The sequence below is a fragment of the Teleopsis dalmanni genome, chromosome 2 (genome assembly GCF_002237135.1).
Source record: "Teleopsis dalmanni isolate 2A chromosome 2, ASM223713v2, whole genome shotgun sequence".
In the NCBI taxonomy this organism is placed as follows: Eukaryota; Metazoa; Arthropoda; class Insecta; order Diptera; family Diopsidae; genus Teleopsis; species Teleopsis dalmanni.
In genome coordinates this window covers 39025430-39040922 of record NC_051847.1, presented here as the reverse complement: position 1 = coordinate 39040922, position 15493 = coordinate 39025430, and the positions used below count along the sequence as shown (strand labels likewise).

At 30.5% G+C, this 15493-nt stretch overlaps 1 protein-coding gene and 2 non-coding genes across 3 annotated transcripts; 1 reads left to right on the top strand and 2 right to left on the bottom strand.

The window, feature by feature from the left end:
* The first annotated feature begins 9871 nt into the window (after positions 1-9871).
* Positions 9872-9943, top strand: Trnad-guc. Its single transcript has one exon. It is a non-coding gene; the product is annotated as a tRNA-Asp (tRNA).
* Positions 9944-11018: 1075 nt separating this feature from the next.
* Trnad-guc lies at positions 11019-11090 on the bottom strand. Its single transcript has one exon. It is a non-coding gene; the product is annotated as a tRNA-Asp (tRNA).
* A 1579-nt stretch (positions 11091-12669) lies between these two features.
* On the bottom strand, positions 12670-13727 carry LOC119680948 (proliferating cell nuclear antigen-like). The gene is made up of 2 exons (XM_038093985.1): positions 13514-13727; positions 12670-13436 (listed from the first exon to the last, which is right to left on the bottom strand). The coding sequence occupies exons 1-2, from the start codon at positions 13619-13621 to the stop codon at positions 12762-12764; spliced, it is 783 nt and encodes a 260-aa protein (XP_037949913.1). The 5' UTR covers positions 13622-13727; the 3' UTR covers positions 12670-12761.
* Between the last annotated feature and the right edge of the window lie 1766 nt (positions 13728-15493).

Below are 15493 nucleotides of genomic sequence, written 5' to 3'. Positions count from 1 at the left end.
GGCAATGTTGCCACGGTCACGGCCAACAACATTTAAAACAGCAACAACTCTGCATAGACACATCGATGCCGATATCGACAACAGTTGCTTTCGCCTCATCGGTATCATTAACGATGTCAATATCGACAGTACGTGATGTTCTACTCTTCCTGTTCACTCTTTCTATGCCAATGGGATTTTTGTGAAGAATCGTCAGTCTGCGTAAGTCACAGCAATGGGTTCGGGATTTGGGGGTCGGGCGTCGTGGGTCGTGGATCGTGGGGTGTTTGACCACATTCGCCAATGGGTGTTCTGTCGCAGAGACTCTGCTGTAGTATCTCTGCTAAAACGCGTGTGGTACACAGATTGTCGAACATTTTGTATTTACTCAAAATAATTCGCTGTCAAGTGGTGTTGCCGGCACTCGACTGTTGCGTTCAAGTGTTGCAATGAAATCAAATTGAAAATGCTCATATTTGTATTTTGTAATTAACGAAATGAAAAGCCTTTTTTCGAGTGGGTCATTGTGATGTAAGATGCGGCTGATTTAAATTCCCTCAACTGGAGTTGGAGGCCTTTGGCTGTTGGCTGTTGGTTGTTGGATGATGGCTGTTGAATACTGACTGCTGGAAAGCGTAAATCGAAAATGTAGTTAACAATTTGTGGAAAACGTAGAAATGTACGAGTATAAGTAATCTGCTTTTCCATGTAAAGGAGCTTAACCGAAAAACACTGAAAGGTGCTTCACTGTGATATATATGTAGGTACATTTTCACTTTAATTTCTCATTTTTCTATTTACTCAAATGGTTTTTTTTTGTGTTTTTTTGTTGCTATTTGATTACTACAGTTTATTTATTTTTACTTGTTATTATGCAAAGTTTAATATTCGTTTTTATAATTGGTTCTTTTATAAACAATGTTGTATTGGCTTTTCATATTTTACTTTGAGTTCGCGTTTTTTTGCAAAATACAAGCAATTATAGAAAGGGTTCCTTAAAAACAAATTGTATCAAATTTGAAGAAACATAATTAGTTATTAAGAATTGCTTAATTATTATTTATTCTAAATAAAAAATTATAGGGAAAATAAATTAAAGTTTACAAAGGTAAGCGAAATGAATATTAAATAATCTTGTCGAAGAATAATGGAGAATTAACCATCATTTTCAGATTATTATTAAGACCTGATAACTTGCTTTCATGAAGATTATATTGTTTAATTTAGTTTATGCGACATATATTTACCAGAGATATAATCTGGTAAATAAGCTTAGGATTCTTATTCAGAGGCCATAAAAAATAACCATTTTCAATAATTTTGTGTAGTCAACATTTTATTCCTATTCATCTTAAGACTCATCACTATTTTTTCTTAGTCTAACTGTGATTTCTTTCAACTGAAACACCAGAACAATTGAGGCCTTACGATTATACCAGATTATTATTATTTTTGTTACAATTATGTAGAAATATAGCACTATGGTATATGAAGAACACTCCATTTCATTTAAATTTAAATTTTATTCCAAATTTAATTCATCTCCTTCAAAATATGCTCCTTCTGAAGCGATACACATATGCCAACACTTAACCCAATCTTCTATACACTTTTCGTGGGCCAGTGCAGGTATGTTTTTTAGTTCCTTCTGCGAATTCTCTTTTACCGATTCAATCGACTCAAAACGCTTACCACAAAGGGGCAACTTGAGTTTCGGGAACAGGAAAAAGTCGCACGGCGCCAGACCTGGCGAATATGGTGCCTTAGCGATGACAGTGATTACTGACTATCTCAGTAAATGCCCTTGAGGTAGTCTCACATTAACAACTGCTGTAAACAAACTAATTGACAGATGGCGCTAAAATTTGTACCATATCTCAAGAAAGGGTGTACCAACATAACAAAAAAACATTTTGAAAAAGGTGTATTACTTAAGGAGTAGTTAACAAACAACAAAATCCGGGTACTTTTTAAACAGAAGGTAAGTGTATTAAAATATAGTTTTAAATCATATCCCAAATTTTAAAGAACAGAAAAACGTTTAAGCTATATAACTAATATAATCACTTGTAATATTAAAATTTAAATAAATTAATATTAAATCGGATCTCAGTTAAAGAAAATCAACAGCTATTAGTGGATGATCTATCTGAACCCACCGCACCCTTGTTTTTAATTATTTATCATTATAAACCTAAACCTTTACTCTAATGCTGAAATGAAATGTATGTGCATATATTGTATTCTTAGAATTTTATTCCCAGTAAAAAGTGTAGACTTTTTAGACGATATCTCACATCTACAAATGTATTCTCTACTTTTTACAACTAATATTATACTGAAGTTAACTAGGAGAAGACAGTGTAAGACCCTCAGAAAGAAATTTTAGTTATTTAAAATTCTTTACATTTACTATTAATGTGGTATGTTTCGAATGAGCTTTTCATTACTATAGATTCTGTTAAGTCGTCTTAAAAAGTGTTCCATACGCTCTCATATTTTATTAAGTTCTCTTTGTAGTGCTCTTTTTCCAAAAACCTGGTTAGATTCATTTATTTTATGTGTAAAAAATGCACACCTTTTAGTCGTTCTCTTATAATCCTTATAAACTCTTATACCACTTCATTTAAAAATAGTGCAGTATGGTACGAAGGAGTTTTCTGTCACTATAGATTTTTGTTAAGTCGTCTCTGAATTATTCCCTATGATCTAATGTTTCATTATGTTGTCTCCTAATTTTTCCAAACAAATAGTATTTTCGTTAGTGTGTATGGAATTTTATTCTTATAATAGCATCTTATAGTATTTCTTTCGCCAATACATATAGATTAGATATTACCATTTTAAGTCCTTAAGCTAAATTCTATATGAGGGCAAATTTTTTTTTCGAAAAAGTAGAAGGATGATCATATACACAAATTCAATTTTAAATCATATCTAATTTCAATAAATTATATCCAACTAGAAAGTAACTACGAAGTCTAAATATATCTTCAGTATCAAAATAATCAAATTTTTTGTTATTCTAAAAATAAATTTGTCAAAATTGATATGAAGATGGAAAAGCAAATCTGAAAATGGATGTTGAAATCTTATTATAGTTTATGATAAGCTTTAAATAACGCCAAACAAAATTAGTGTAGTAGGAGAACAAAAACAATGAATGTTCGAAGTCTTTGTAGTAGAGCTTACATAAATAATGAAGAAAATTGGATGCATTTGTAACGGTGGCGTAAAAATTGAAGCATATTTCGCGGCGCATAACGAAAACAACAAAAGCTATACTACAGATGAAATGGTAAGAAAGAAACGTCTCTGTGAAATATGCGCTTAACGAGAAAATTGGATCTATTTGATGCGCTCTCGGCACAAAGGCAGACTAACAGCTCACAGAGGAGGGTGTGAATAGAATGGCATTTGTAGTATACATCACGGGGCTGCGGAAATGAATGTTGTTACTATTAATTCAATGAAGTGTAATTGTGTATGGATTCGCTTTCGACTCTCCTTGCTGTTTGGCTAATGCAATAAATATTTTATAAATTTTATATTCTTTGATTAAATTATGACTTTCTAGTGCAACTTGCAAAGCTTGCGGTTATGTTAGCGTGGTACGCTCGTTGACTGCTCCCGTTGGCAGTGGTGGTACTGATGTTTTTCGAGAATTTCATGATTTTCACGGTATCTGTGATACAACGGCAATGGGTGGTAAATAGGCTTTGGCTTGTTATATTGCATGTTAGTTTGGCAAAAACATTTTTTGCAGCTACGAAGGGTGTTTATGATGTTTTTGTGTAGTACTCGTAATGTGCATATTTCTCGGTTTGATGACTAAACCAACCAGCAACCTATGCCGTACCATCTATTTGTAGCAAGTTTCGTTTGAAAAATTATTTTTATTACTTAAATATTTTTTCTCTCTACACATTTTGCAATATCACAAATATCATTAAAATGAAAAAACCATAGCAGATGTCGTAAATGGCCAAAATGCATGCGAATGAGATTTTTTCTGGTACTTCTACTGCTGCCTTTGTGCACTTGTGATTTGCTTTAATGTTTTGGGTTTTGTATTGCAAAGTGTAATGCATATTATTGATGTGTTTTTACATGATTAATTTTTAATATTTATTGAAAATTAATGTTATTAATACAGATTCAACATACGCATTTTTAAGAATTAAATTATTTCTTACATACTCGTATAAGAAGAGGGTTGTCAGTTCCTGATATAGATGATACATTTAATGTGATTTGGTTGATGACAGTGCATCACTACATTAAATAAAAAATATAAAAATTATTTTTATACATTTTAAAGTACTGTACGTTAGGAAAATATATTAAAATAATTTAAATTTTATTTGCTTCAACACTTTAATCCTTTGCAAATATTATACTAAATATATAAATTTTGCATGAACAATTTTGGGTGCCTTCCTAATCCTGTTCTGTAATCCTGGGTATAAAAATTTTGTCTTGAAAACTATTAGGTCTATTCACACATACCATATAGAGGTAGAGAGAAAAATAATTTTGACAGAATAAATATTAAAATTAAAATAAGAAAAGACAGTTGTCAAGATCTTGGGGTCTGACATGCTAAGACTTTTAGGCGGTTGTTGTCCACTGTCTGTCGATTTTACAGTAGAGTGTTGTGACGAATCCAAGTTTAAAAATATTTTTTATTGTTATGTTTAATTACCTCTAATCATGGGTCGATATATTCAACTACTTGTGGTTTTGAGTACATTGTGCACTAACACTGTGTAACACTAATTTGGATTATATATTTTGCTATATAAAATGTTAGCAATAAATAATATTCGTATTGTTTTTTGATAGGTTTAAATAGTTTACAGGCTCTCTGAACTTCTCTTTGCGATAGTTCAAAATGACTCTTTTAGTGTTTTTTGGACGTTTAAGAGTATCAGCGTTATCGGTTTCTGTATGGTTTATATTTAAGTTCACCAAGCTACCAACAAACAGCAGTATCCAATTGCATGTTTGTGTACCTCTCTATCTAAGGGTTTACAGTAAGTTAGTCTTTCAGTTTTTTAAGCTTATCTAATAACATTTTTTACTAATATTTTTTGTGAATTCTTAAAAATACACAAGATAATTAGTTGGCGAAATACTCTAAAAGTCAACGTAATTCTAAGATGGGAATCTAAAGAAAAGGAATTAAGTTTTTTTTTCGCTTCACTAAACAATAAATCTATTTAGGAGTTCATAAATTTTTGAAAGAAACATTATATGTGCCATTCTTTTACAAATCGGACACATTTTCGACTGAGATTTGGTCGAAAGCGTCATGGGTTTCAATATTTTTTCTCGAGATATGGGTCTTTTGAGAAAGGACTTCACTAAAAAATGTAGCTAAATCGAACGAGATCAGTTAATTTTTTTACTAAGAGGAATAATCCATATATATTAGAGCATATATAATTTTTGAATTAAATAAGTTGATTAAATAAAAATAATTTAATTTTCAATTCAACATTTATTTACTTCTGCTTCTAAACTTAGAACTGTAACAGAAGGAGGTTTGATGTATACCTATAGTTAGATTTAAGAGGTAAGCGATAAAAACAAAAAGGTTATAAATAGTAGGAAAATAATTATATATATATATCTACAAAAAATTTTTAGGGAAAAGCAAATCTTATTCCTTTATAATAAATGCCCTGATTTTAAACTATTTAATATATATGAGAATATTGCCTTAGTTGATTGTGGATCAATGTAGTTGAAAATTTGAGATTTATTGTCTCTGAAGACTGTAAGTAAAAAACTAAGGGTGATTTCGTACTGAGGAGTAAATGGGGCACTCAGACATAAAGTTAAATATAAACATTAAACAAAAATAAAGATTATATCATATGTAGTTTTTTTCCATTTCATAATTAATATTAATTCATATCCAAGGAAATATATTTAAACTATATTTCATATCATAAATTTTTTAATAAATAATTTCCATTGTATGGAGTTCTCTGAATTAAATTACTTTGAGTAAAATATTACAATTTCATTTCATTTCTATTTAAAAGTAATTAATCACTATCAATGATATATATTCCATTTACATACTTAATGATCCAAAGAATGTGTACACCATAAATATTAAGGTAGAACCTATTAATCAAATGCTTGTAATAATCGCATTGGCCAACTGCAATGGTAATCAGGTAAGCCAACGTGTACTTTATAAAACTATTAAATTATAACTGCACGACAATTAATGAATGATAAGCCCTCAACATTAATGCATAAATAACAAGGATATAAATAATGGAAATATTTAAATGCAACTTTTCAGAAATGCAACTTCTTCGGAAAGACAAGCAATGTATGTCCACAAATGCAGTCATGTGGGTAATAACAATTTAGCCGAACATTAACGGCACAAAAGTTGATACCAATACCAAGTTGAGAATGTTTGCCTTGTCAACAACAATAACAACAATAACAACAATACTAACAAAAAGTCAAAACAACAATAACAACAAGAAAACAAGAAAACAAGAACTTAACAAAAAGTAACTTTTTCATTGCTGCTGACAGCACAATAAATATTGTGTTTGCCTAAAAATATAAACAAACCGAGTAGAAATACTATAGAATCACCATCACCAACAGCAGTGCTTGGAAAACCGTTCGGGTACTGAAGGATAAAACAACTGCAATTGCTGCAATTGTCAAACTTGTCCACTAACTGTTAAGTCAAAGCCGTGCTGAAGTGGAAACAGCGAAATGCAAGGAATGGAAAATGGAAAATGTTTTAAAAACTTTCACAACATAATTTAGTTTCGTTAGTCACGCAATGAAAATGTTTTCAGCTTTGAATGTTGAGCGAAATTCTTTTGAATACCATTTCTCCCTTCAGAACCATTTCTCAACATCCTACATCCTTTTCCCTATCAAAATAGGGAAAATAGTAGAAAATATTGCATTTGCTGAACAACTCAACTAACTTTGAAATTAAAAGACTTAACTTTTTAATAGCCAAAAATGTCAATTCTTCCTATTTATATTAACTCTTCTGTCATGTGTAATAAGAAAACTATATGGGACTCTTATGGGATGCACTGGACAATCTTACGAATATATAAAAGATTTTAGAATAACTTCGGACATTCATGCAGTGAGGTTGCCCTTTTCTCAGCAAGCTTGTCTACATTTCCATTTTTAAAACTGCTAGTGTGACCCGGAAGCTATAGAAAGATTTATATCTAATTATTTTGTTTAAAATGTCGACATAAGTGTTCTGAATACTTTCTATATTAACAGTAAGCAATATTGTTAAAGCTTCTTAAATAATTATAATACATCATCGAATGTGATGTATCCGGATTTTGTTGTTTGTTAACTACTCCTTAAGTAATAGACCTTTTTCAAAAATTTACACCTTTTCTTGACATATGGTACTATCTGTTGAGCGCCATCTGTCAATTAGTTTGTTTACAGCAGCTGTTAATGTGAGACTACCTCATGTGCATTTAGCGATTTTTACGATGGATAATTCTATGGTACTATGATACGCGATTTTTTCACCAAACACGGCACCACTCTCATCGCTAAAGCACCATATTCGCCAGATCTGGATCCGTGCGACTTTTTCCTATTCCCGAAACTCAAATTACTTCTTCGTGGTAAGCGTTTTGAGTCGATTCAATCGGTAAAAGAGAATATGCTGAAGGAACTAAAAGCCATACCTTCATGGCAACATATTCGCCAGATCTCGATCCGTGCAACTTTTTCCTGTTCCCGAAACTCAAATTGCTTCTTCGTGGTAAGCATTCTGAGTAGATTGAATCGGTAAAAGATTATTCGCTGAAGGAAATAAACGCCATACCTTTACGGGCCTACGAATAGTGTATGGAAGATTGGGTTAAGTGTTGGCATATGTGTATCGCTTCAGAAGGAGCTTATTTTGAAGGAGATAAAATAAATTTGGAATAAAATTTAAATTTGTGTGTTTTATTTACAAAATCCGAGTACTTTTTGAGCAGAAGGCATCGATAGAAGTCTTTACTTTCTATGTTCACAATATAACTTCTTTTTATCGGGAAATAGATTTTATTAATAAAATAAAATAGATTTTATTCGCAAAAAAACAAAGGTTGCATGGCACCAAATCAGTTGAATACGAGTTGTGGTTCACCTTACCAATGGTTGTAATTGCCAATAAACTGGTCTCACTACAATTAAAAAGTTATATATTCTTTGGGACATGATAATATTATAACAGCATAAACAGTAATCAGTACGTCTTCAACTACGCTAATTTTTATTTAAGAATCAATCCGTTTTCAATGGTTGCGATCCCTTTTCCAAAAACAAAAAATATTAATGAAATATAGCAAAATAGATATAGATGTCAATGTCAAAAATAACACAAACAAGTCCGAACTATAACAAAAACTTAATTATAGGTCTGCACTGACTATAACTTCGATTTGTAAAACAGATAAATTACAACTTATTTGACAAAAAAAAACTAATAGTAGCAATTAATATTAGTTTAATCTTTTTGATGCCGGGAATGCAACAACTTTGTAAAATTTCTCCTCACCACCTTGCTTTTGTCTTAATACTACCAGTTAATTAACATATGTATATTGACGTTACTTTAACACTATTATACCCTACACTACTATGACACTATGGTATTACACCAGTTTCCATATTAGATTGAACATACAAATACCATATATACAGTTACCATAAACAAATTAAGTCTCAACCTGTGCCTGCAGCATAAATTAATAAGAACAAAATGCAGATAAGAATCGCCAACCGCTGTTCTAAGCAGATTGTTTATCTGCTGTTGCTGCTGTTGGTAGTCTTCCAGTAGTAACCCTTCTGTTTTCTATTTTTTACTAAATGGCAGCTATAATCCCCATTAATTCTCATTAGTTTGCTATTTTAACGCTGCACATTATGTTACACATATTTTTTATACTGTTTTTTTTTTGTTTTGTTTGGTTTTGTACCGCTTTGAACTTAAGTGTTACTTTAGCTGCTACTTTGCCATTTGTAGTTTTTATAGCATTATTTTGTTTAGACATTTGTGCGGTGTTTATAATATTAAAATACACCCAAGGGGTTGGTCACATGTACACCGAAGATTCCAGACACATAAATTTTGCGTAACTCCCTGAACTACAAATAAAGGAAGCACGCACACAAATCCATAAAGTCCGCCAACTAAAGACAAGGCATTGATGATGAGGAAGAAAAAAATAAACATAAATATTTAAAAATTTATATGTACATATAGTTTATATGTACGTACATACATACGAGTATAAACAAAGTATGCCAAACCAAATAATGCAAGATATAAAAACTACAAATGGCATAAATTAGCTTTAACCTGGTATTTTATAAGCATTGTTTGTGGTTTTTTATATGCACGTTTGTTACTTTAAAAAATTATTGCTTTATAGTTCTGGTGTATTGTATTTATCCAAACAAAAAAAAATGTATATATATGAAGTGAATACCTCAGAAAAATAATAGAACCAACCCTTGCATGTATATTGATGTATTGCCGCCGCTTTTAGGGGAGGTACGCGTATGTCAAAATATTGTCCTTTTGAAATCAATATTATCGGGTGAGGTTTACTTTTTTATGTTCTTCTATCGGCGAGTGGAATTTTCTCTTATTTAATGTTTGCGGTCTTGTTTACTTTTTATAAACATTTTAAACTAACATATGCGTTAAATGGTTACTCTAATTAATCTATTAAACCCCGAGAAATCTGGAAAAAGGAAGTCGATTATAAACAGTTTCAATTTCCAATGTAGTAAGAACTTTATAAAATTAGAGATCAATTAGTAACTAAAAAACATAAAACTGAAATGCTGCATTAGATCTTCTAAGTCCTCGATAGTATAGTGGTTAGTATCCCCGCCTGTCACGCGGGAGACCGGGGTTCAATTCCCCGTCGGGGAGAGCAATTTTTTTTTTTGATATATTATTTGTGTCTTCAAACTTAGTATCTACTAAATACGTACAGTCGTAAGTTTATTTCTACAAATTTATTTTTAAATAATTTATATTTACATATATATTTTAATATATGTATATATCTCGGATCATATATTATGAAGATTTATGTAATCAACTATAAATATGAATATGGATATACTCTAAGAACACACAAGTTTTATACATAATAAATAATAATAAAAATTCTTTAAAATCAAGTATTTAGAGCTTACATCGAAAATACAAATTAATTTACTTTTATTTAATTCTAATATTATATTAATTGCATACATTATTCTCCGAATATATACAATATTATAGACATTTATATATCATGAACTATGGATATGAGATAATATTCTAAGAAAGCATTACCTTCTCTGATCCAAAATATATGTTATAAAATTCTTTAAAAATAAATATATGGATCATACATCTAGAGACTAAATTATTTTCTATCATTTTTACTTAATTTTGTTTGAACTGTGGATATAATTATTGATTGGCAGTGAAACTCCATCGAAAAGAAATTTTAAAATCCCGCTACCTTCATTGCACTAATCCAGGCACACCCATTTCCCAACGAATTATAATAAAAATTGCTTTTTTGGCTAAGCTAAGCTATATGTATACTGTCGCATACTGATCTTTCAATCTATGAATGTATCAATGCTATTCCTGTGGTACCACTATGGGCCATTATTTGAGCTCAATCGGACGTTTTGGAAACAAGACCGTCACTTCAAACTACCTACCTAAGCTATAAGCCACAGCATAGGTTTATAGCAGAGATATCAGACCATAAACATAAACCATTTATTAGACTTTCCTACTTTAAAGATATATGTTATAAAAAATATATTATTATAATTAATGACACTATAAATCATAACATTAATTATTCTCAATATCTAGTGAAAGAATATATATCCAAGGTTACAATGATATAAACACATAAATACAATATTATTAAAGTACATAAAGTATAGTTCGATCAGTAATTCAAATGAATAAAAATATGAAAAAAAAAAATTTTGATCTCCCCGACGGGGAATTGAACCCCGGTCTCCCGCGTGACAGGCGGGGATACTAACCACTATACTATCGAGGACGATGTATGGTTCTTGTCAAAATATTTAAATTTTCTAAACATATTTTAATAAAGATCGCTGAACATCAGAATGTGCCACGAGAATTAATTAAATTATTTAAATTAGTATAATTAAAAAATTACTTCAATTCTAATTAAGAATATTGAAAGAAAAACAAAAGTTTATTATATTAAAAATCGATAGACATTATTTAGAGAATCTAATTTAATAGTCAAAGTGTACATTCAAGCCTTAGCAGTGCATATTGTAGTATACAATTATCTATAATTTTATAGAATCTTCACTTCCCTTCGTATTAATGATAAAAATATAAATCAACTTCTATTTTGAATCAATTAATGACTCCTATTATAACTAATTATATTAAATATATGAAAAAACAAGTTCGTAAGAAGTGAAATTGTCATTGTAGTTGTAGCCCACACGGTTCTGCTTGTATTGTCTCTAATGGAAGTGTGGAACGGCATTTGGTAGTTGGTCAAACTTGACATATGACTCCAGAACACAATTCCGGTGTGTGAAATGGCACTTGGTGGTTGGTCGAACTTGTCAAGTAACTGCGGAACGTAATTTCGACCGTTCTTAGAATATATAATTAATAATATACCTCTGTAGCCATAAGTGTTCTAAGAGAAGTAATGACCTGCACACGGACATCACTCATGATATGTAGGTCTGTGACTTATCATAATGCCTAAGGCACAATTTAAACTACAGTAATTAGCTACAGTACAGTAGGTGGAAATGTCCAAAATTAAATTGAACACATATATTCCTGAAGTAATCTGCACGTTTGGGTTTCATGTCGGTGGCTACTGTATACCATATATTTGACCTACATTGAGAGTCATTAAATACTGTAGCATGAACGTGTGTTGTTCCTAAGTCACAAATATATCACGGTAGAGTATTCATTTAGGCATTTAATGGACTAAACAAATGGTATATGTATAACTTTAGATAAGTCTTATTTATAGTTTTTGTACGGTACATTTTTCAATGAGACCATCTATTGCAATTAACATGGAATAAGTATCAAAGTGAGAATATAGAATGGAGTATTTTTGTCTACTATTTGATATTAACAATTTCAACTTAAAATATTGTATTTAAAATACTAATAATAAATTAAATATGCAAATAAAATTTTAAACAGTATAAAAACACTAAATATCTATTACATTTTTAAACATAGACATATGCTTATATATATATATTTCAAAAATATATTTTCACCCCCAATTGAAGAGTTGCCAGCAGACGTATATCTAAGTAATAGGAACTTAATTAAGAAGAAATTGTTTTTGTGAGCGAGGGTTGAACTAATTATTAAAATAAATTTAAGCATATACTCAACATATATTCATAATTGCATATATGTAATGCTTACTTACTAATTCATACCTTGAATGATGATACTTGATATATTGAGTTAACCACGTTTAACAGTAGAACTGAAATTACTTGTGGAGCTGCACAAGATAACACGGTCTCTGCAATTGGTTTCATAAAATTTCAAAAAACTTCTAAAAAAAAAGTTTATTATTATATAGTTTAATTTTTATTAATGTACTAAGTGTATATAATATAAAATATAAAAAAAGAGCAGATACTACTTAAATTGTAGTACCAAACTCCAGTCCACTTGTAATATAAATATTTAATTAAAATTAATTATCGTCATCTTCAATTTTTGGTGCTAGATAGTACCGAATTTGTCCTAAATCAGTTATCCGATATTCAACAACCAACGGAACGTTCGCTGACATGGATAATTGAACTTGGGTGGATAATGGAGTGGCCTTTGTGAAGGCATTCAAATAGTTACAAGCGAAAGACAACGTAACCGGTTCTTGCAATTCAATGGTAACCGCCTCTTCCTCTTTATCAACATTTGAGCTTTGTGCCAGTTTAATATTGGCATGGCCAATATCACCAGATGCCGAGAAAGTAACACCTTCCTTAGTGCAATTTATGACCAAAGTATCACTGAATTGTGCCAAATCGCGGCAAATATGTGCAAACTCCAGCGAAGGCATACGTATAACGCATGCGTATTCTGTTTCTGGTATACCCAAGTGTTCTTGATCCAAATTCATCAATTTCATCTCATAATCGGAAACCTTTTCGTGATTTTGTGATTCGAATACAAATGTCACAGTATCTGCATTATCTTGTGCTTTAATAGTTGTAGTATCTTCGTTTTTACAGCATTTCAAGATTTTCGCCATACTGCCCAAATTCATGCCCATTGTAAGATTGCGATCACAACGATATTTATCGAAGCCATCAGAACGTAAAACCAATGACACCAACGATACATGAGAGTTGTCCATGGCTTGCAGCTATAAAAATATGTAAAATTTATTATTTGACTGATTTTTTTCTCTGCTACACCTAAGTGGCGTGGGACTATGCATACCTGCATGCCGGAGTCACTGCAATCGAACGTTGCTTCGTTCAGCAGATCCTTAATAGCATCTAATATTTTTTTTAAAATTGTGGCGTTAGTTAAACGAGCTTCAAACATTTTCTTTTATTTTTTTTGTACACAAAAACAATCACAAATTATTTTCTTATTTATTGCACTGCACCTATTCCGCGCTATTTTACTAAAATGAATTCTGACAGAATGATTTTTGGCGGTTCTCACCACCAACCTGTTGGGTGTGAATATGGTTGCCAGTATTTTATTTTTTATATTGTGGTGAATATAGATTGCTTGGGGGTAATTTCAATCACTTATTAATGTATATATCAAAGAAGATAAAGAAAAAAAACTGAGAGTAAATTTTGAATCCTCTTAACAGATTTTTAATGTCAAAAAACCAAAACAAACAACGAAATTTCTCGGAGAGTGCTTCGATTTTAGCAAACATCGTGGTGAGTAGGGACCAGGTGGGCAAAATAGCATTATTTTCGTTATGACCGAGTTTTAATAATAAAAACAATATATATTTATATATGTAAGTATACCAACGATACATATATTTATATGCATACATATATATACATTTTTAGCCCAATTAAAGAAGTATTTATACAATGTAGTGCATATCAACATTCATAGAATATGTTGTGTAGATTTTGGTAGATGGACGACTTGTTTATACTCACAATTACTTGGAGTTAGCATGTTTAGCTTATGGAACCCACAATAAACTTTAAGACTGCTTTTATTGTAACTAAGAGTTGGTAACTCTAGACGTGAATGAAGAACTTGAGAATACAAGAATTTTTGTTTTTTATTATTTTTTTATTAATATTTAAATTTATTTATTAATTTGATTTTAATTCATTTTTAAATTTAAATTGAATGTTAAAATTTTATTCTACCCTACAGACGGGATGAAAATATTTATAAAGTTTTGCATTACTTATACAGCGGCTAAACATATATTACTGAACGCAAAAGATCAATTCATAATAGCAATCAGATAACAGATGTCGCTGTTTAACTTTTATTAATATATTATATATTTTGGAATTAGTTATATTATTGAAGTAGAATTATACTTACATTTAGTTTAGGGATTTATTTTTTATTTATTATTATATTATAAAAACAATAGTTGACTGAAAATTATTCATTTTGATCTTTAATTCATTACAGCGTCTATTTCTGATCTTGAATGTAATGAGTTTAGGCGATACTAGATGTCACTTTATATTTTGCAGTATTTTATTTAAAATTATTATATATTTTCATACAAAATTTTCAGGGTTCCAGTTGGTTTTTGACAAGAGACAAGGAATAGGCGATTATAATTGTTATCGACTATTTATTATTTATTGAAATATTAATAAAGCATATATACATCGCCGTTTTAATCTTATTCCTATGAGACATTAAATTAATTTTAACGGATTAAAACTGATTACTATCAATAATAATAAGAGAAGAGGACTTTCCACTCTTGAAATTTCCACTTAAAGCGGGATATAAAATTTTTACCTGTTATTTCTGTAAAAACAACTCTCTTTTAGTATGATCTGATTGTATATAAATGTTATATAGGGTTGATGGTATATGAAGCCTAAGCATTCAACACATCCCACAAAAATATATGACAATTTTTTAATTAAAAAATGCATATAACTTTTTGGAACGCATGACTTAACCGTATAGTGTGTTGTCTGTCTGTCATACACAAAAATGTATTTTATTTAGCAACTCATTTATTTAACAAAAATCTTTTTTGTTACTATGCCATTTTAATACAATATTCCTTCCTTTTTTTTTTTTAATAAAATAAACAACAAACAAACAGAATAAACTCATAAAAAAGTTAGCAGACAGGACAGTGGCAACGAGTACCGACCAACACACACACGTGGATGTGCTGGGAGCAGTGCAGAAAGTTTAGGGAACATGACCGCACTTGTGCAAAACACATTAGGA

Bases quoted from the DNA above. Each gene is read 5' to 3' on its own strand.
- LOC119680948 (XM_038093985.1), bottom strand. From the start codon at position 13,621: ATGTTTGAAGCTCGTTTAACTAACGCCACAATTTTAAAAAAAATATTA. The intron at 13,437-13,513 runs GTATGCATAGTC...ATATTTTTATAG, and splicing joins GCAGTGACTCCGGCATGCAG to CTGCAAGCCATGGACAACTC.